The 21,836-nt window shown below is 48.0% G+C and overlaps 1 protein-coding gene and 1 pseudogene across 1 annotated transcript in view; one reads left to right on the top strand and one right to left on the bottom strand.

The window, feature by feature from the left end:
- Positions 1-7,018, bottom strand: part of LOC108537229 (60S ribosomal protein L18a pseudogene) — an 8,514-nt pseudogene extending 1,496 nt beyond the window's left edge.
- Positions 7,019-13,867: 6,849 nt separating this feature from the next.
- RNF19B (ring finger protein 19B) overlaps positions 13,868-21,836 on the top strand; it is a 31,429-nt gene continuing 23,460 nt past the window's right edge. The window contains 5 exon segments of the mRNA XM_017884566.1: positions 13,868-13,967; positions 14,180-15,036; positions 15,038-15,196; positions 15,198-15,303; positions 20,879-20,903. Coding sequence (XP_017740055.1) covers positions 14,707-15,036; positions 15,038-15,196; positions 15,198-15,303; positions 20,879-20,903 — 620 coding nt within the window. The 5' untranslated portion in view covers positions 13,868-13,967; positions 14,180-14,706.

Below are 21,836 nucleotides of genomic sequence, written 5' to 3'. Positions count from 1 at the left end.
GAGGGAGGGATTGCATTGGGGAGTTATACATGATATAAATGATGAATTGATGGGTGCTGACGAGTTGATGGGTGCAGCACACCAACATGGCATAAGTATACATATGTAACAAACCTGCACGTTATGCTGCACATGTACCCTAGAACTTAAAGTATAATAAAAAAAAATAATAATAATAATAACATCAGAGAGATAAGAAATGGTATAGTTTGGATATTTGTCCCCACCCTAATCTCATGTTGAATTTTAATCCCCAGTGCTGGAGCTCTGCCCCCCCACCAGGTGTCTGGGTCACAGGGATGGATCCCTCATGACTTGGTGCTGTCTTTGCGATAGTGAGTTGTCACAAGATCTGGTCATTTAAAAGTGTGTGGCACCCACCCCCTGCCACTCTCTCTCTTGCTGTTGCTTTCACCGTATGAAGTGCCTGCTCCGGCTTTGCCTTCTGCCAAGAGTGAAAGCTTCCTGAGGCCTCCTCAGAAGCAGATGCAGGCACTATTCGTACTGTACAGCCTGCAGAACCATAAGCCAATTAAACTTCTTTTCTTATTAAAAAAAAAAAAAAGATGTTAAATGCAAGTTTCCTGTCATTTTGGCTTTGGGGCAGAGGCAAGGACTACTACATCCAGGCATGCTGAAGGAAGGAGAAACCAGTTCTACCAGCATTAATCCCATCACCCCCAGAGTGTGTGTGTGTGTGTGTGTGTGTGTGTGTGTGTGAGAGAGAGAGAGAGAGAGAGAGAGAGAAGACAGAAGAGAGAAGAGGGCTAGTTGAAAGAGATTTATTTTAGAGGCAATTATGTTTTTTTGTTTTGTTTTTGAGTCAGGGTCTCACTCTGTCACCCAGGCTGGAGTGTGGTAGCGCAATCACTGCTCACTGCAACCTTGAATTCCTGGGCTCAAGTGATCCTTCCACCTAGCCTCTAAAGTAGCTAGGACTACAGGCACCTGTTACCACGCCCAGTTAGCTTTTTTCACTTTTTTGTAGAGATGGGGGTCTTACTATGTTGCCCAGGCTGGTCTCGAACTCCTGGCCTCAAGCAATCATCCCCGCAAGGCCTCCCAAAGTGCTGGGATTACAGGCATGAGCCACTGCAGCAGGCCTCTTTTGGACCAAATTGTTGATTGCTTTATGTTCCCCACTACATCACCTGCCTCCACCCCCAGACAGGAGGGGTGAGGGGAACTTGTGAAGGGAGCCATTTGGAAAGTGTGAGATGTGCCTCGGGGGTCTTGTAGACCAAGGAGAAAAGCAAGTCTAAAGCAATGGCCCACTCCTCTATCACCCGCACTACTCTGCCCGCAACAGAGAGAGTTTATCATGCTGAAATGTAAATATCCATTGAGTTATCTACCTCCCCAGCTAAACCAGAAACCAGAGTCTGGGGCTTGTATCTCTTGGCCCCTGCAAAAGGCCTCTTACTTAATTGATGCTTGATAAATGTTCTGAAGAATGAAGCAAACACTGAAAAAACTGTGGAGTAGAAAATGGAAAGAACAAGGATTTAGAATCACACAGATCGGAGTTCAAATCCTGCCTCTGCCACTTTCTAGCTGTGTTCCCTTGGGGAAGTCATATCGTCTCTCTAACCTTATATTTCTCACTTGTAATATGAGGGTAATTTGAGTGTCTGCTTTGCAGAGTTTTGAATGAAATGAGATCAAGCACTGGTACATAGGTGTTCCATCAATGAAGAATGAATGAAGATATGGTAGTTTTGGGAACACTGCAAACTGGCTAGGTCTTCTGAGAATTTCCTGTCTGAGCTGATACAGTTCTGGGATTTCTAGATCCTGGTTTCCTTCCCTGCTCCTTCTGCAGTTATCATCGTCCTCATCATCTTTATAGAAGCAGCAACAGCTGCCATTTGTATGGCAATTTATAGAAATTCCATGGCCTGGTCTCATTTAAATATTGCAATAACCCTGTGAGATGTATATTATAATCCCCATTTCACAGATAAGGGAACTGAGACCCAGAATGACTTGCCCAAGGGCACAAAGATCTGAGACTCGAGGGTACCTCTATTAGCTTTCCTAAAGGGATTTATTTCACATGTATGCAGCACCCACTGGTATTCTGGGCATTTGCAATTAGCAGCTCCTGTCCCCTTATATGGTAGTGGAGAGGACAGACGACCAAATCAAAACATCATCTATATCTCTTCGTGGTAAGATGGTAAGTGCTGTCATTGAGTGGGCAGAAACACCAAACAAGATGACAATTTCTGCTGAGGGCAGTTGTCTGGAGAGCAGATCCAATCCACTGTTTGCTATCTCTGGCCTTGGGTAAGTCACTTCACCTATCTGGGCCTTAATTTCTTCTGCCAAATGGGAGTTATAATAATAGTACTTCCCTCATAAGTCACTGTGGGGGGCCGAGTGAGGTGACTCACGCCTGTAATCCCAGCACTTTGGGAGGCCAAGGCAGGCAGATCACCTGAGGTTAGGAGTTCAAGACCAGCCTGGCAACATGGTGAAACCCCGTCTCTACAAAAATACAAAAATGAGCTGGACATAATGGCGGGTGCCTGTAATCCCAGCTGCTTGGGAGGCTGAGACGGAAGAATCACTTGAATGCAGGAGGCGGAGGTTGCAGTGAGCTGAGGTTGAGCCACTGCACTCCAGCCTGGGCAACAGAGTGAGACTCTGTCTCAAAAAAAAAAAAAAAATCACTGTGAGGGTAACAGATAAAATGTATGTAGCATTTAACACAGTGTTTTGCACAAGCAAGTGTATACAACTTTTTTTTTTTTTTTTTTTTTTCTGAGACACAGTCTCACTCTATTGCCCAGGCTGGAGTGCAGTGGTACAATTTCGGCTCACTGCAACCTCTGCCTTCTGGAGGTTCAAGTGATTCTCCTGCCTCAGCCTCCAAAGCAGCTGGGATTACAGGTGCCCACCACCATGCCTAGCTAATTTTTGTATTTTCAGTAGACATGGGGTTTTGCCATATTGGCCAGGCTGGTGTCAAACTCTTGATCCACCCACCTCTGCCTCCCAAAGTGCTGGGATTACAGGTGTGAGCCACTGCGCCCAGCCACTTCTCAGTTTACGTCTCAATAAACCCATCATCTGTTGAAAATATTGTAAGCAGAAAACGCATTTGATAAACCTGACCTACCAAACATCATAGCTTAGCTTAGCCTAACTTAAACATGCTCAGAACACTTGCACTAGCCTTCAGTTTGGCAAAATTATATAACACAAAGCCTATTTTTAAGTAATGTGTTGAATATCTCGTGTAATATATTGAAAACTGCACTGAAAGTGAAAAACAGAATGGTTGGGTACTGAAAGTATGGTTTCTAGGCCAGGCGTGGTGGCTGACACCTATAATCCCAGCACTTTGGGAAGCCAAGGCATGCAGATCTTGAAGTCAGGAGTTCGAGACCAGCCTGGCCTATGGTGAAACCCCATCTCTACTAAAAATACAAAAATTAGCCAGGCGTGGTGGCGCCCACCTGTAGTCCCAGCTATTTGGGAGGCTGAGGCAGGAGAATTGCTTGAACCCGGGAGGCGGAGGTTGCAGTGAGCTGAGATCGTGACACTCACTGTCACTCAGTGTCACTTTGTTGCACTCCAGCCTGGGCAACAAAGCAAGACTCTGTCTCAAAAAAAAAAAAAAAAAAAAAAGTATGGTTTCTACTGAATGCATATTGCTTTCACACTATTGTAAAGTCAAGAAATCATAAGGTGGGGACTGTACTCAGTTAATAGTAGTTGGTCTTTTATTAATGTAACCTGGATGTCAGCCAGGGGCCTTCTGACCCCTTGAAACCTTCAAAGGATGGACCCAAGCACCCATTACAAAACCCCTTTCCAGGATTACTGCAAATTCCTGAGAGACTTTGTTTCTCCTGCTCCAATTCCTACTTCAGCCTGTACTATCTTTGGTCAGCACTATACCAAAACAGATGTAAAAGTTAGTCCCTTCAGCTGTTTCCACCAACACCCCAGTCAGGGCAGCCTCCATGAATATAGAAGATCTTTCTTGAATATTTCCAGGGATAGGAGACAGAGACAGTCACATCATAGCTATACACCTCAGGGTGAACAAAAACAAAAACAACTCTCGGTTTCCAAAACAGCCTTTTCTACTTTCCTCCATAGCGCCCAGCGTCAGCCACAAGCCAGCTCTTGTCTCCTGGTAAAGGACATTTGCCTTTGGCTATTCATTCCACTCTCTCTTCCTAAGGACCTCTCAGATTTCTCTTCCAGGCATTATCGCACTGTGTGAAGCCTCAGGGTTAGGGGGTTGGTTTTCTCTCCTATCTCCCCATCACCACCATCATCAAGTGAAAGCTTTACAGGGCTCCTCTTTGGCCTTCATGTAGTCCCCACAAGGATAGCAGGAAACATTTGCTGTCATTCTGGCCCTCTCTGGCTTCCTGCTGCCCACCCCTCCCCAGAGCCCTCGGGTCCTGCCCATGTCCCAAATCCAGTCCTCCAGATTCTGGTAGAATCTCTGAGCCCTCAGTAGCTTCTCAGTGTATGTATGACCTCTTGTTTAAAACATCCAGAGCCATTGGGGAACAGATCCAAATCTAAGTTATCTTCTTTTTTTTTTTTTTTTTTTGAGATGGAGTCTCACTCTGTCACCCAGGCTGGAGTGCAATGGCATGGTCTTGGCTCACTGCAACCTCTGCTTCCCGGGTTCAAGTGATTCTCCTGTCTCAGCCTCCCAAGTAGCTGGGACTACAGGCACGTGCCACCACACCTGGTTATTTTTTGTATTTTTAGTAGAGATTGGGTTTCACTATGTTGGCCAGGCTGGTGTCAAACTCCTGACCTCGTGATCCGCCCGCCTCGGCCTCCCAAAGTGCTGGGATTACAGGCGTGAGCCACCGTGCCTGGCCTCCTCTTCTTCGTTGCCCCCAGAACAGCTGCCTCTCAGACATTCAAGACCACACCTTTACCCTAGTTTTCCAAAGTATTTTCCTAACAAAAGCCATCCTCTTCTCTAAGGGTGGAGGTCATGCGCTGAGGGTTTATGACATGCATCTGGCTCACAGGGGTGTTTTTAAAAAGTCAAATCAACATTTAAAAATTGATGGATTACACATAAAAGTCCAGATTTGTGACTTGTCTTATAAATTCAGAAAATCTGGCATCATAAGACCCACATTTCTCTCAAGGAGCATATTGGCCTAAATGAAGAGCTGCCCTTTCGACAGGTTTTTCCTTTGTTTTTTCTTTCTAAATACTGTACTTCATGCTATAAGACAGGTTTTTCTTATGCCCCTGATGCACCAGCGTATTTCTGTCTCCTGCTTGACTCCTGCAGGCTTTCACCTTTGTGACTTTTGCTAAGCGGCATTTTAGTGCCAGTTTCTACCCTCTGTTGCTTTATTATAATTAAGTAGGGTCTAGGAATTCGCTAGGCTCACAAGGCGGGAAAGGGGATCCTACAGCAAGAGCAGTCACAAGTATACAAGTGATGGCTATCCCTGGAAGGGCCAGGGGTCCAGAGGGATGGGGTCTCCCGTGTAAGGAGGCGGTGGGACTGGTGAGGGTGAAGGTGAGTCTTGGTTATGAAAGCTCCAAATGCTCTCTCATCGGGCACGGGGAGCCAGCGTGGGGTTTAAGGCAGGGCGACACACCATGAGCTGTACGTATGAGAAAGGTGGCTGGGAAGCTCGCGGGGCAGAATCTATTGAAACCCTCCCATCCCCCGCTGTATCTGCTGGGAGCCCAGTGAGAGACAGGGGCAGTGGTCCGAGGAAGGCTGCCTCCGGATGAGTGGCAAAGGCGGTGGGAACGGCTGGGAGGACTGCAAGGGAGGGATTTCGGAGGCAGCCTTGTCAAAGAGTGGGTATGCTTGACCTTGACGGAAAACACTGCGGGAGCTGCGGCAGCAACTCGCTCGCCTCCGCTCCGCTCCCGTCCCCTGCGCCGCTGCGGACTGCGGCGGAATCCCGGCCCCTCGCCGGGCGCCCTCCCGCGCGGATGCGGCACGCGAGGGGCGGGGACGGGATGGCGAGGGTGGCCGGGTGGCGGGGATACCGGTCTTCCCTGGAAGGCCAGGGAGGGAAGGGGAGGCTGGTCACATGGCACTGCCACCGGGCGCAGCCGGATTGGCGGGTTGCGCAGCCAAGCAAGCCAACGCTGCTTGGATTTCCAGGCTGAGCGGCCCCCTCCCCTCGTTCGAGCGCCGGAGGAAAGCGCTGGCCCTGCCCCGGGCAAGGGAAGACGCGAGCCGTGCTCGTTCCGCAGTGTGAAACGTACGGTATCGCCGCAGTCCTAGGGAGGTCTGATTATTGGGAGCTTGGGACGTCTGATTATTGTGTGGGAGCAATTGTCTGATTATCGTCTGATTATTGTCTTGGGAGGTCTGATTATTATCTGGGAGGTCTGATTATTGTCTCCATGAACACCTCTCGTCCCCCTTCCCTTCTCTGCTTTTCTCCTGCTTTCCCACACCTGCCCCTCTTTCTACCCTACCTACCTGGAGGCCAGCTTTATTTGCAGGTTTCCATTATTTGCTCTAATTTTTCAGCTTTGAGTAAATCGACCTGCTGGAGGTGGCAAAGATTAAAAGAGAAATCCCACAGATGCCTCAAGTCCCACACATCCAGCCCCACCTATCTCCCCAAAATGCTCTTCTCTGTTTCAAGCAAAAACCTGAGAACCATCTCCATCTCGCTGTCCCCAATCAAATCTATGAACAAAACCTATTAAATTTACCTCCAAAATATTTCTTACACCTCACACCAAGTGTTTTTCCTTCTTACCATTTATCCTGATTTGTAACTGTATGTTTATTTGTATGGTTGTTTTTGTAAGAGTTTTTTTCCCACTGGATTATAAGCTCCATGTCAGCAGGGACCTTATCTGTTTTGCTCATTGCTGTATCACCAACACTGTCAGGCACACAGTAGGTACTCAATAAATGTTAATTGATTGATTGAATGAATGAATCCATGTATAACAAGTCCTGGGGAGGGGCACAGATTTTAAGATAAAACACACAGTATCTATCTCTAAGAAGTCACCTATCCGATGGGTTTGGTGTCATGAAGCCTGTAGTCCCAGCTACTTGGAAGACTGAGGCAGGAGGACTGCTCGAGCGCAGGAGTTTGAAGTTGTATCATACTATGATTTTGCCTGTGAATGGCCACTACACTCCAGCCTGGGCAACATAGCATGACCCTGTCTACAAACAAAACAAAAAAAGAAGTCATCCATCCAACAAACATGTCCTGAGGTCTTTGCTACACAAGGCCCTGGACAGAGACCAGTGCATGCAATGAGTAAGAATCCATTTCTACCTTCCCTCTTTGTCTTAAGAGTTCACATGTCACTAACCCAGACAAGACCCTGTGGTATTGGAGGTGCCAAGGGTGGAGTCGGAGTCCAGGATTTAGAATCTGATGAGCTGACTGTATGACCACAAGTCTTCTCTCTCTGAGGCTCCATCTTCTCATCTTGAAAACGGGATAGCAATACCAAGCTCACAGGGCTGTTGAGAGCAATGAATTAGATAAATGAAAGCACCAACTGTGGGTTTTACAGCGATGTCAGGTGTAGGTGGGTGATCATATCTTCCAGTTTGCCTGGAACAGATCGATTGACACCTGTTAAACCAGCGCAAATTAATAGCATTCCCTTTCTTCCTTCCAAATGTCCTGCTTTGGACCGTAAAGTATGTGGATACCCTAGTAATACATGTAACTCTAGAGTTATCTACACTGTCCCCTGGGGACACAAAGGATGGAGGGAGGTGGGTCTGACTGTAGAAAGGTGGATGGTAACCATGGAAATGAGCCTGAAATATGCAAAGGATTACACCAAGTGAAGAGGGATAAGAAGGGCATAAACAGCAGAGGGACCAGCATTTGCAAAGAAGCAAGGCTTAACAATCCTGGGCATATTTAGTTAGATAACATAAAGAAGGCAAAATGTCTTGAGTCCAGGAGGCATGCAAGAAGATGAGGCTTTCTGCAGTGGGAACTGGAGAAAGTTTTTGAGTAGGGGTAGACATGAGCCAATGGCTTCACAAAAGAGACCAATTGAGGGGCTGGGGTCAAAATTGAAGCAGAAGAGATAATGAGGCTTGAACAGGGCAGTGCATGTAAGCCCAGGGAGAAAGGGTGAGATTCCATAAGCATTTTGGAGATAAAACAGATAGGACTTCGATGTGAGCATCAGAGGACAGGTCAGAGGCAGGAAGACTTCCAGATGGATAAAGAGGCCACTCCCTGAGGCAGGCGGAGAGAAGACAGGCCAGGAGACCCAGAAAATAGGAGGTGACCCAGATCAGGCTGACTAGGCACAGAAGCTCATGATCCAGAGGGAAAAATGGAGATCACATCAGGTAGAGGTGACTCCTGAGGCCAGAGGAAGGAGCTAGGAGCCTCAATATTCATGTGACATCTAATTAAAATTAGCTTTCAAAGCAACCTTGAAGTCAGGCGCTGTGGCTCACACCTGTAATCCCAGCACTTTGGGAGGCTGGGGCAGGTAGATCACCTGAGATCAGGAGTTTGAGATGAAGCTGGTCAATATGGTGAAACCACATCTCTACTAAAAATACAAAAATTAGCTGGGCGTGGTGGCACACACCTGTAGTCCCAGCTACTTGGGAAGCTGAGGCAGGAGAATTCCTTGAACCTGGGAGACAAGAGGTTGCAGAGAGCTGAGATCACGCCATTGCACTCCGTACGCCATCTAAAAAAAAAAAAAAAAAAAAAAAAAAAAAAAAGCTGGGCGTGTGGCTCACAACCTGTAATCCCAGCACTTTGGGAGGCAGAGTGGGCAGATCACTTGAGGTCCAGGAGTTCAAAACCAGCCCTGGCCAACAATAAAGCGAAACCCCATCTCTACTAAAAAAAAACAATCAGCCAGGCATAGGTGATGACGCCTGTAGTCCAGCTATTCGGAGGCGAGGCAGAGAATCGCTTGAACCCCGGAGGCAGAGGTTCAGTCAGCTGAGATCACGCCATTGCACTCCAGCCTGGGTGACCAGAGTAAGATCTGTTTCAAAAATAAAGAAATGGTCAGGTGGCGGTGGCTCTTGCATATAATCCCAGCACTTTGGGAGGCCCAAGTGCGGGGATCACAAGGTCAGAGATTGAACCATAACTGCTAACACGGTGAAACCCCATCTCTACTAAAAAAAAAAAAAAAAAAAAAAAAACACAAAAAATAGCCGGGCACGGTGGCAGTGCCTGTAGTTCCCAGCTACTCGGGAGGCTGAGGCAGGAGAATGGCATGAACCCAGGAGGCAGAGCTTGTAGTGAGCCAAGATCATACCACTGCACTCCAGCCTGGGCAACAGAGCGAGACCCTGTTTCAAAAAAAAAAACACCTTGAAAAACACAAGAGAAAGCTCAAAAGTAGAAAAGTAGAGCCTCAAGTAAGAAAAAAAGCAGGTTTTGTAGTCCAATTTCATTGTATGTATGGCTCTCCTTGATTTAAACTGTCCCATAATACCTCATAGACTAAAGGCTGAGCTCCTCGGCCTGGCACTCAAGGCTTCCTGTAGCTGGGTCTCAGCCTATCTCTGGTGAACATTTCATATTTCATCTACTCATGTTTGGCCCCTCCCTCCTTCCTTATGAAAGAGTAGCTCCTTCCTTTTGGAGATTTGCTCCTCCCTTTGATCCAGCCGTATGGTTCAGGTACGGCCTATCAATCATAGCATTCCATCCCCCATGACCACAGATGTGAGTGAGTATGCAGCCAAATCTCATCAATCAGACTTGTTCTGAAGAATTTTGAGAATCTGGAACAAAGTGAAGATAATTACTCCTCTCTGGTGAGGAAGCTAGGACACGTAAGCTAGGGATTTTACAGTTCCAGCAAGAGAGAAAAGTAGACTGAAAAAATAAAGTGAGGAGAAGAGGGAGTTAATGCTTAATGGCTATGGAATTCCAAGCTGGGAAAACGAAAAAGTTCTGGAGATGGATGGTGGTGATGGTTGCACAATAATATGAATTGATTTAATGTTACCAAACTGTACACTTAAAATTGGTTTAAATGGTAGATGTATATAAAATATACATTGGTTAAAATGTATATTTTACCACACACACAAAGAGAAGCTAGTATGCAGAGAAGCAAAGATGAATGATGGAGTGCAGGATCTGGGGGCTTTCCTGGGTGCAGTTGCTGTGGTACATAGGGTTCAAAATGTTATAGAAGCCAAAAACCACTCCTTTGGCCTAGCCTCATTCAAGAACTCATTCTGGTTCTTGCATCCAATGGAGCCATAATACAGAACCTTTCCATTTTCTTTTTTGGTTTTTTCTTTTCTTTTCTTTTCTTTTTTTTTGGAGACGCAGTCTAACGCTGTCGCCTAGGCTTAGAGTGCAGTGGCACGATCTTGGCTCACTGCATCCTCTGCCTCCTAGGTTCAAGTGATTCTCGTGCCTTGGCCTCCCAAGTAGCTGGGACTACAGGTGAGTGCTACCACGCCTGGCTAATTTTTGTATTTTTAGTAGAGACAGGGTTTTTGCATGTTGGCCAGGCTGGTCTCGAACCTCCCAACCTCAAGCGATCTGCCCACCTCAGCCTCCCAAAGTGCTGGGATTATGGCGTGAGCCACTGTGCCTGGCCAGAACCTTTCCATTTTCATTTCTCGCTCATGTCCTTTCAAACATTCTCTTCTCCTGTCAACCCTGCTGCTCATACTTCCTCAGACTTAGCCTGTGTTTATACACACTATGCCTTTCCTCCCTGGTCCCCACGCTTGGAATGTCCTTTCCCCTTCTTATGACTTTGTCAACTCATCATGTTCATCATTTGAGATCCAGCTCAAAGGGCTCCTCCTCAAGAAAGCCATCCCTGACCACCCTAAGCAGAGCTTGCCATGCCCTCTGTTGGTCTGTCATAGCTTTTTTGTATTTGTCCTCATCACCTGGTATCTCAGTAATCTGCCATCTTGTCTGCAACCCCAGTAGATTATGTTTTTTCATATCCATGACCCTGGTAGCTGGCAAAGAGCCTAGCACAAAGTAAGTATAATAAATCTTTACTGAATGAGTGTACAGATGAGTGAGAATCTTTTTCTCCCTCATGCCATCTCTGAGTCACTACTCAGTTTCTATCAAGAAGAGACACATAAGGAAACGTGGGAGGAATTGTTTTAGTCCCTTTATTCAAGGGTGATAGTCTCAGGAAAGAAGAAAACCCAATCGAATTGGGGCCATTGCAAAGTCTAGTGGCATTTAAGAGAGGTGATTTCCCCCAAAGCACTGATGGTGGCAGCTTTGAACTGAGGCCGAATTTGTTTGGAAGCCAGAGCCAAGACAAGCAAACATTTGGTAGTGTTGAGCCTTCCAGCAAGCTGAGATTCTGACAGCTGTTTCTGTCAGCTGCACAATGAGAAGCATCTAAAACGCATCTGGGTCTACCTGGAATTGGGGGGTCCCCATATCTTTTAGCACAATCTGACCCAAGAAACAAGGCAGCCTTCTCTCCCACCTTCCATTCCCACCATATATACCTCCTCTAAGGGGGCTCTGCAATTGATTAGGACCTTGCACACTGAGAACAGAGTCAAATATGACTATAGAGAACTGTGGCAGAGATGATACTACTGCTTACTAAATGGCTTACAGTTTCTTCCTACATTTCCCAGCTTCCCTTGCAGTTTGTTTTTGTTTGTTTGTTTGTCAGAGTCTTGCTCTGTTGCCCAGGCTGGAGTGCAGTGGTGTAATCTCTGCTCACTGCAACCTCCACCTCCCGGGTTCAAGCAATTCTCCTGGCTCAGCCTCCTGAATAGCTGGGATTACAGGCGCCCCTACCATGCCCAGCTAACTTTTGTATTTTTAGAGATGGGGTTTCACAATGTTGGCCAGGCTGTTCTCGAACTCCTGACCTCAGGTGATCGGCCCGCCTCGGCCTCCCGAAGTGCTGGGATTACAGGCGTAAGCCACCGTGCCCAGCCTCCAGCTGTCTTTTTGAGGCAATACTGAAAGCTTTGCATTGAGATGGTGGAGCCCAAGACAGAAGTAGTCTGGATCTCTGAGTTACCCAGGGGAGTTGAGGACAGCTACCCTGGAGAGTGCCTTAACCCATAGCCAGCTTTGCATGAGTGGAAAAGATATACCATTGTTGTGTTATGCCATTGAGATATTTGGCTCGTTTGTTACCATAGCCAAGTCTACCCTATTCTGCCAGATAAATATAGACACTAATTGTTGTTTTAGCCATCCAGCATCAATCCTCCTTCCTATTTGAGGATTAAACTCTCCCCCTCCTTTAGGACTATTTGGTGTTGCCCAATCCAGTGGTCACATCTCTGTTTTTATCTTTCTTGATTTCTCAGCAGCATTTGTCACAATTGACCACTCCCTTCTGGGAACATATTATGTTGGTGTCTGTGACATCATGCCTGCTTAATTTTTCTTTTATGTCACTGGCCCCTGCTTTTCAGTTTTCTTTGTTGGCTCCCCTTCTTGTTTTATGTCAAAAGTTTGAAGTTCTGGAGACCTGGTTTTAAATATCACAGCTGGTTTCTACCTTTTGAGACGCTGTCTTTTTGTGTCACCCAGGCTGAAGCGCAGTGGCACAATCACAGCTCACTGCAGTCTCAACCTCCCAGGCTCAAGCATTCCTCCCACCTTAGTCTCCCAAATAGCGGGGACTACAAGCACACTCCATCACACCCAGGTAATTTTTCTATTTTTTGTAGAGATGGGGTTTTGCCATGTTGCTCAGGCTGGCCTCAAACTCCTGGGCTTAAGAGATTCACCTGCCTAGGCCTCCCAAAGTGTTGTAATTACAGTTGTGAGCCACAGCGCCTGGCCCATCTTACCATTCCTTATTAATAACAGAACAGTCATTGTTAGCTGGGCACACTGTACCCAGTTAAGAGAATGTTTCCCAGGCTCCCTTGCAGCTGAGTACGGCCATGTAAATATGTTTTGGCCAATGAGATGTGAGCAAAAATGTGCGGGACTTCCAAAGCAGTCTTCTTTTTTTTTCTTTTTTTTTTTTTTTTTTGAGACAGAGTCTCGTTCTGTTGCCCAGGTTGGACAGGCTGGAGTGCAGTGTTTGATCTTGTCTCACTTCAACCTCCGCCTCCCAGGTTCACACCATTCTCCTGCCTCGGCCTCCTGAGAAGCTGGGACTACAGGCACCCGCCACCACGCCCAGCTAATTTTTTGTATTTTTAGTAGAGAGGGGATTTCACCATGTTAGCCAGGATGGTCTCGATCTCCTGACCTTGTGATCTGCCTGCCTCGGCCTCCCAAACTGCTGGGATTACAGGCATGAGCGTGAGCCACTGTGCCTGGCCCCAAGGCAGTCTTCTTAAAAGGAAAAGGATGCATCTTTCTTCCCTTTTTCCTTCCCACTGTTTGGAATATGGACCATAGTGAGGTGACCTTAACATTGGAAGCCAAATACTGAGGATGGCTGAACAGCCCTGAACTGCCTACTTTTGGACTTAAATTTCATGGAAAGAGAGAAATTTCTGGCTGGGTGCAGTGGTTCATGCCTGTAATCCCAGCACTTTGAGAGGCTAAGGCAGGAGGATCACTTGAGCCCAGGAGTTCGAGACCAGCCTGAGCAACACGGGGAGGCCTCATCTCCATGAAAAAAATAAAAACAATAGGCAGGCCTGGTGGCGCACCTGTGCTCCCAGCTACTCTGGAGGCTGGGGTAGGAGGATTGCTTAAGCTTGGGAGGTTGAGGCTGCAGTGAGCTGTGATCACGCCACTGCACTCCAACCTGGGTGACAGAGCAAAACTGTCTCAGGGGGAAAAAAAAAAAGGATAAATTTCAATCGTAAGCTATTTTTTTCTTTTGTTATTTGCAACTGAATGTAATCCTGATACATTCCTGTTGTTGAATCTGTTTGCCTGCCTCCCACTAGGAAGCCGAAGGGTCCAGATCCTCCCCCAGTCAGAGGAATGGGGAACTAGAAAAAGAAAGTCAAAGGCACTGCCAGGCAAGAAAACGCTGGGTCTCCTTCCACAAGTTTGGTTAAGTAAGCAAGATACCAGGAGGATTGAATGGTAAGTGAGCCTAGAAATAGATTATTATATACATAGAGTTTATTAAATACATAGAGAACACTGAATGCTAGACTAAGAAATTTGAACTTTATTCTGTAAATCCCTTGCAATAGGGGACCTTGTCTGTTTCATTTAGTAATGCCTCGCACTTTGCAGAAGCTCAATGAATGAATATATTATTTATTAATTAATGCTGTCTGCTTAATAAACAGAAATGTTGGAAGGTGGACCAGCTGGGAGTCACCATCTGAACAACCCCTGTGTACTTTTTATAAATAATGTACCTGAACCATCATTTACTGGAAGTGGCAATCAACCTGTGAGGAACGGAAAACCAAAAAGTCCACCTTGGGTGTCGAGGTGATGGAATTGGGGGCGGAGACGAGGGAGAGCAGTGGCGAGCTTCGCTCACAGTCTCCGCAACATGGCGGCCCTGGAACCACCTGACCGGCAGGAGGCGGAGCTCCGCCCCAGCTCGCCCGGCCCCACCCCGTTCGGCCCAGCCCAGCGCACCCCTCGCCCGGGGCGCGAGGGTTGTGAGGTGTTTGAGCGAAGCGCCTGCGCAGGGCAGCGGCGCGCGGGGCGGAGGCTTTATAACCACTTCGTCGTTGCTGCTCGGCTTCTATCTCCGGGAGGGCGGCTGAGGCGGTGGCGGCGGCGGCCGGGCGCTGGCTGAGGGGCACTGAGGCGGGAGCTGTGGCGGCGCTGGGCGTCCCTGGCCCCTCGGCCTCTGCGGGCCATGGGCTCCGAAAAGGACTCCGAGTCGCCGCGCTCCACATCCCTACATGCGGCCGCGCCCGACCCCAAGTGCCGCAACAGCGGCCGGCGCCGCGCTCGGCGCCGTCGCCGCTTCCCGGGCCAAGCCGGCGGCCGAGCCGCGCCCCCGGCGCGCCCGCCGCCGCCCGCCGGCCCCTGCGCGGCCAGGCCACCGCCGCCGGAGGCGCTGCCGCCGAGCCGGACGCCGAGGCGAGGTGCGAGGCCGCGGCTGGCGGCGGCGGCGGAGCTCCGGGTTCGACGATGAGGAGCCGGCGGAGGCGGCGGCCCAGGCGCGGAGGAGGTGGAGTGCCCGCCTGTGCCTGGTGGCGGCTGCCGGCCCGAGCTGGCCCCGCGCCTCCTCAGGCCCTGTCGCGCACCGCTCGTGCCGGGGACTGCCTCCGCCACACCTGCGCCTGGAGATAAGCGAGAGCAGGGTGCCCATCAGCTGCCGAGTGGCAGCGAGCCACTCCAACCCCTCACGACATCCGCTGGCTCGCCGTCGCCGACCCGCCGGCTTATGCACAAGTACGAGGAGTATTCATGCTGCGTCGCATACCTGGCCTCGGGACCCGCGACTGCCGCGGTGTGCCCTGCCCGCGGACTGCGGGTGAGCGCGGCGGCGTGGCGCGGGGGCGGCGGCTGCGCCGAGGGCGTGCGCTGGGGCAGCGGGACCCCGCGTGGGGCTGGCCTCCCAGGGGGCGTCCCTCGGCGCTGCGTGTGTGTCCCAAGCAGGGAAACCAGCAAGGCGGCAGCTTCGGCGGGGTGGTAACTGGTAACTAACCATCAGGCAAGCTCAGACTAGTGGGGTGAACGCACCCGACACCCCGCCCCCTGCCCCAGGGCTCGAGGTGGCTGCTGAGCCTTCGGTGAGGGGAAGGGAGCTGTCCATCAAGTTAGGAGACCGGGAGAGGCGGTTTTTTTGTTGGGGGAATGCCCTCTGTCCAGAGGTGGGGGCAGTATCTCTATTTTTTGCGGGGTGGGGGGCGCGGGTAGACGGAGTCTCGCTCTTTTGCCCAGGCTGGAGTGCAATGGCGCGATCTCGGCTCATGGCAACCTTCGCCTCCCAGGTTCAAGCGATTCTCCTGCCTCAGCCTCCCGAGTAGCTGGGATTATAGGCGCCCGCCACCACGCCCAGCTAATTTCTTTGTATTTTTAGTAGAGATGGGGTTTCACCATGTTGGCCAGGCTGGTCTCGAACTGCTGACCTCAGGTGATCTGCCTGCCTTGGCCTCCCAAAGTGTTGGGATTACAGGCTGAGCCACTGCGCCCGGCCAAGGTGGGGAGTATCTCTCAGTAAGAGCGCGGAAGGGATATTTGGCCAAGGAGGGAATGAGAATATTCTGAGGGGGGCAGCGTCGGAGGGGTGTGTCCACTTGGCTAGGGGCAGACTTAGCAGCATTGCAGAAGAAGGCGTGTTCTCCCAGAAAGTTGGGATGGAGGTGACCAGGGAATAGGCTCTGGGGTACCCTGAGCACTGTGTGTTCTGTGCCACGTTATTGGGAGGCACTCTGTCCTTCTTTACTGCCTTGGGTAGGGTGAGGGATGGACAGACGTGTTCTTTGTCCAGAGACTCAATGGGGCACTGAGAAGAAGAATGTCCAGAGGTTGGTGTGGTAGGATAAATTATGTTTCTGAACCCCTTTGATCTTGAGTTCTTGATGACAGTCTTTTTAATGCACCATGTATGCTGAATTTTAAAGGGCAGTGAATTAAAATATGCAATATCTGCAGAGACGTAATACACCAGATTTTCCTATCTGAAGCATTCAGTGGAGACCCTCCTCGCCCTCCCCTCCTTTAGAAGTCTAACTGATTGTTACTGTCAGTATATCCCATGAATGGTTGCACACAGGAAGAGGGGCTCATTTAAGTAGTTGGGAGTCAGACAGCCATTACCTGCTCTGTGACCTTGGGCAGATAATTTTATTCTTGTGTGTCGTGTTTTGGCAACAAAAAGATGCTAGGGACTCCTTGCAGTGTGTAAATGTAACGCTAGTAAAAAGTTGTGTGATCTTTAGCTTCAAAGGAGTTAAGGACTTTTAATTGTAGCCTATATATCCAGGTTGTTTTGAGATATCCATGATCCTGCTGGTTGTCTCCTTTCAAAAGGAGCTGTCTTAGAGTGTCTAGAAGGGTAAGAGTTAACTTCTGTTTTTAATTCTGCCAAACTTGTTTAGAAATGGGTGTGTTATTTAACCTCACTGAGATGGGGTTTCTAAATTACTTTGAAGTGTTGTGGTCAAAGGAATAGTGTTTATGGTGGCTAACTTTCACTTTCAGTTAATAAGTATCAGGAAGGACCTTTTAGGTTCATGGAACTGTTTATGTCTGGTGATCTTACTGGCCCTCTGCGGTTAATTTATATGATATTAAAGTTTTACAGATACTGTTGATCTGTTTTTTTAACCAAACGAATATTAAGAGAACATAGGCCAGGCACGGTGGCTCACGCCTGTAGTCCTAGCACTCTGGGAGACCAAGGCAGGCGGATCACCTGAGGTCAGGAGCTCGAGACCAGCCTGGCCAACATAGTGAAATCCTGTCTCTACTAAAAATACAAAAATTAGCCGGGGTGGTGGTGCACACCTGTAGTCCCAGCTACCCAGGAGGCTGAGGCAGAATCACTTGAACCCAGGAGGCAGAGGTTGCAGTGAGCCGAGATCAGACCACTGTACTCCAGCCTGGGTGACAGAGAGAGATTCCGTCTCAAAAAAAAAAAAAAAAAAAAAAACGCATAGTTAATTTTGGACTCGTACATTAATTCCTTTCTGAGATGTTTCCTTGAGTTCTAAGAAATGTGGCAGATCATCTTTCTGGAAAAGGTCCCCTTTTTTTNGATTACAGGCTTGAGCCACCGTCTCGCTCTGTCGCCCGGGCTGGAGTGCAGTGGCCGGATCTCAGCTCACTGCAAGCTCTGCCTCCCGGGTTCACGCCATTCTCCTGCCTCAGCCTCCCGAGTAGCTGGGACTACAGGCGCCTGCCACCTCGCCCGGCTAGTTTTTTGTATTTTTTAGTAGAGACGGGGTTTCACCGTGTTAGCCAGGATGGTCTCGCTCTCCTGACCTCGTGATCCGCCCATCTCGGCCTCCCAAAGTGCTGGGATTACAGGCTTGAGCCACCGCGCCCGGCGGCCATTTCTTATTTTAGTCAAGTATTATGTTAGTATCCTCCAGATTTTATTTCTTAATTAGTTAAAAGAATGATAATCATATGTATAGTCATATACATAAGCTATGTATTTTTAAATATGTATCATCTACAGACTTAAGGTGGAGTTTGGGGAAAGAAAGAAAGCTGGCCTCTCAATACCTGTGCACCAGGCATATATAATTTAATTTGATCCTCACAACCTTGTGAGATAGGTTTGATATAGTTTTACAAATGAGGAAACTAAAGTTTAAGGAAATTGAATGACTTGTTCAGGGTCATGTAACTATTAAGTGGTGAAACCAGGCTTAGAACAGGGGTCTTAATTCCAACCAAGGCCAATGTTCCTTCCACTCAGCCCCTGTTTTAAAAAGCATTGGCTTATCAACATAGCCCCATTATTGAGGATGCTGCTGCTTGGGTGCATTTCATTAAGTGTAGCCGGAGGACAACATTGAGAAAGCCAAAGATACTAGAGTCTAGTTTCCTTTCTGATTCCTGTTGTTAACAGCCTCCTACCTACCTTATTTGTCTTATCTGAAATAGGCCTAATTCTTTCCTGACTTGAGAGATTTAATTAATGTTTACACAGTGTTTTGAGATTTTCAGTTGAAAGTGGTTACAGGGAGTAACTTTAAAATTCTGTTAGTTGCCAAATAGATGCCTGAGTTCTCCCTTGGGATGTAGCTAGTTGCTTTGCATCTTTTTTTTGGGGGGGGGGACAGGGTTTCACTCTGTCACCCAAGCTGGAATGCAGCAGTGGTGCAATCACGGCTCACTGCAGCCTCAACCTCCTGGGCTCAGGTGATCCTCCTGCCTCAGCATCTCAAGTAGCTGGGACCACAGGTGCATGCCACCAAGCCCAGCTAATTATTATTATTATTATTATTTGTGGAGACAGAGTCTCCCTATGTTGCCCAGGCTGATCTTGAACTCCTGGGCTCAAGCTGTTTTCCCGCCTTGGCCTCCCGAAGTGCTGGGATTATTGCTGCCTCTTTTTAATGCCAGGAAAAAAATTAGCTTCTGTGTTCTTACCGGATGTCATAGTTCCCTTGTTTTGTTTTGAACAGTGTTGTTTTGTTTTGTTTTAGAGACGGAGTCTCAACTCTGTGCCCAGGCTGGAGTGCAGTGGCATGATCGTGGCTTACTACAACCTCAAACTCCTTGGCTAAAGCAGTGCTCACTCCCACCTTAGTCTCCTGAGTAACTGGGATTTATAGGCATGAACCACTGCACCCAGCTCCTTTGTTTTACTTTTTAAACAAATTGTTCTATTCTTCTGGGGCTGGTAAAGGTCAGGATAAACACTAGAAGAGAAGTCCAAGTCCCAGTCACCTCCTATTCCCATACTTGACCATCTTTACTGCCCACAGATAAAGTTCTTGCCAGCCAAATTGATCAGGTCTCCCCTCTGCCTTGTTTGTGTGTGCATTTGGTAGGGTGAGGGGGGCATGTGAGCAATCTTACAGGTTCTATTCATTAGTTTTACTGTAATTACTTATAATAACAAGAACACCATGCGTTCAGAGATTCATGGTTTGTTTACAGAATATTTGTAGGATAGAGCAAATTTGGATTTTTCTTTTCTTATACTCAAATATGATTTTATTTTATTCATAAATAAGGGAACCAATTTCGGTGGGAAAACATTCACATTATGATTTCTTTTTTTTTTTTTTTTTTCTGAGACGGAGTCTCACTCTGTTGCCCAGGCTGGAGTGCAGTGGCGCCATCTCCGCTCACTGCAAGCTCCACCTCCCGGGTTCGTGCCATTTTCCTGCCTCAGCCTCCCAAGTAGCTGGGACTACAGGTGCCTGCCATCACACCTGGCTAATTTTTTTATTTTTATTTTTTTTATATTTTTAGTAGAGATGGGGTTTCACTTTATTAGCCAGGATGGTCTCTATCTCCTGACCTCGTGATCTGCCCACTTTGGCCTCTCAAAGTGCTGGGATTACAGGCGTGAGCCACTGTACCAGGCCTCGCATTATTATTTAATATACTAAAAAAAAAATGGCCTAGTATAATTTTTTTTTTTTTTTTTTTTTTTTTTTTTTGAGACGGAGTCTCGCTCTGTCACCCAGGCTGGAGTGCAGTGGCCAGATCTCAGCTCACTGCAAGCTCCGCCTCCCGGGTTCACGCCTTTCTCCTGCCTCAGCCTCCCGAGTAGCTGGGACTACAGGCGCCGCCACCTCGCCCAGCTAGCTTTTTGTATTTTTAGTAGAGACGGGGTTTCACCGCGTTAGCCAGAGATGGTCTCGATCTCCTGACCTCGTGATCCACCCGTCTCGGCCTCCCAAAGTGCTGGGATTACAGGCTTGAGCCACCACGCCCGGCCAGGCCTAGTATAATCTTAAAACAAGCTGTCAAATGAGATAAAATTAGTTCAAAATACAAATAACTGATTTTTTATAGTTCTTTATAATCTTCAGACTATAATCTCATTCAGACATAATTTCATTTTAGTCTCATCCAGGTAGATATTGACAAATGCATTTTATAAACGAGAAACCAGTTCAGAGAAGTTTAAATATGGGGCCTGGTGTTTCATTGCTAATAATTGATGTAGTTGATCTTTTACCCTTTTGAGTCTCTGCCCAAGTATGTCTCTTCAGAAACCCCCAAACCATGTAACTGTAATGTTTTCCTCTCAAGTGTCCTGTTGCTAATCTTAAAACCCTTTCAGAATCTCTAGGAGACTGCCAGGTGAGCAAAGTAGGCAACAGAAAATTTCCTGGTATACAGGGGCAGATCTTCTGTACAGATGAATAAGAAGGGATAAGGCTGTCTAGACCTAAATTCTTTTTTTTTTTTTAAGACAGAGTTTTACTCTCGTTGCCTAGGCTGGAGTGCAATGGTACGATCTCAGCTCACCACAACCTCCGCCTCCCAGGTTCAAGCGATTCTCTTGCCTCAACCTCCCTAGTAGCTGGAATTATAGGCATGTGCCACCACACCCGGCCAAGTTTGTATTTTTAGTAAAGACAGGGTTTCTCCATGTTGGTCAGGCTGGTCTCCAACTCCCGACCTCAGGTGATCCACCCACCTCAGCCTCCCAAAGTGCTGGGATTACCGGTGTGAGCCACCGCGCCTGGCCGACCTAAATTCTTTGTGCAGGTCCACCACTCCGGCCTTTCATTGCTGCCTCTGTCCCCTGCAGAATCCTTCCTCCCACCTGATCCCAGGAAATAGTATCAGCTATTGGCTTTTCCAGACAGCTAGACTGGACCATTCCATAAACAGGAAGCTTTTGTTCATCCCTAGCACAATTATTAGGGAAGAGCAAGCAAGCTCTTTGAACAAGACAAATTTCAGTCGATGAAGTAGGATTTTTGCTTTCTGAAGCCTCCCTGAACCTCTTCTCTTGATTTGGCTCCATACCTCGTGTTCCACAACTTTTCCCTGCATTCCCCAACTCCACATCACCCCCTCCTCTTGTGCACGTACACCATCCTCCATCCAGCCCAATACATCTGTCTCAGATTTGCTTAAGTACTTGTACTAAAGGAGAACATCTGTATCGCTCCTCTGCTTAAAACTATTCATTGACTACCTAACCTATAAGATGACTTCTCATTATGTCTTTGAGAACTTATTTGATCTATCCTTATCATTTAAGCTCCTTTACAGTCTCCAACCATCTTTTTTTTTTTTTTTTTTTTGAGACGGAGTCTCGCTCTGTGGCCTGGGCTGGAGTGCAGTGGCCGGATCTCAGCTCACTGCAAGCTCCGCCTTCCGGGTTCACTCCATTCTCCTGCCTCAGCCTCCCGAGTAGCTGGGACTACAGGCGCCCGCCACCTCGCCCGGCTAGCTTTTTTTTTTGTATTTTTTAGTAGAGACGAGGTTTCACCGTGTTAGCCAGGATGGTCTCGGTCTCCTGACCTCGTGATCCGCGCGTCTTGGCCTCCCAAAGTGCTGGGATTACAGGCTTGAGCCACCGCGCCCGGCCTTTTATTTATTTATTTA

Source organism: Rhinopithecus bieti, unplaced genomic scaffold, assembly GCF_001698545.2.
Source record: "Rhinopithecus bieti isolate Rb0 unplaced genomic scaffold, ASM169854v2 scaffold_13029, whole genome shotgun sequence".
NCBI classification, from domain to species: Eukaryota; Metazoa; Chordata; class Mammalia; order Primates; family Cercopithecidae; genus Rhinopithecus; species Rhinopithecus bieti.
The sequence above is the reverse complement of the archived record's forward strand: the minus strand, read 5'-3'. Positions and strand labels throughout refer to the sequence as shown.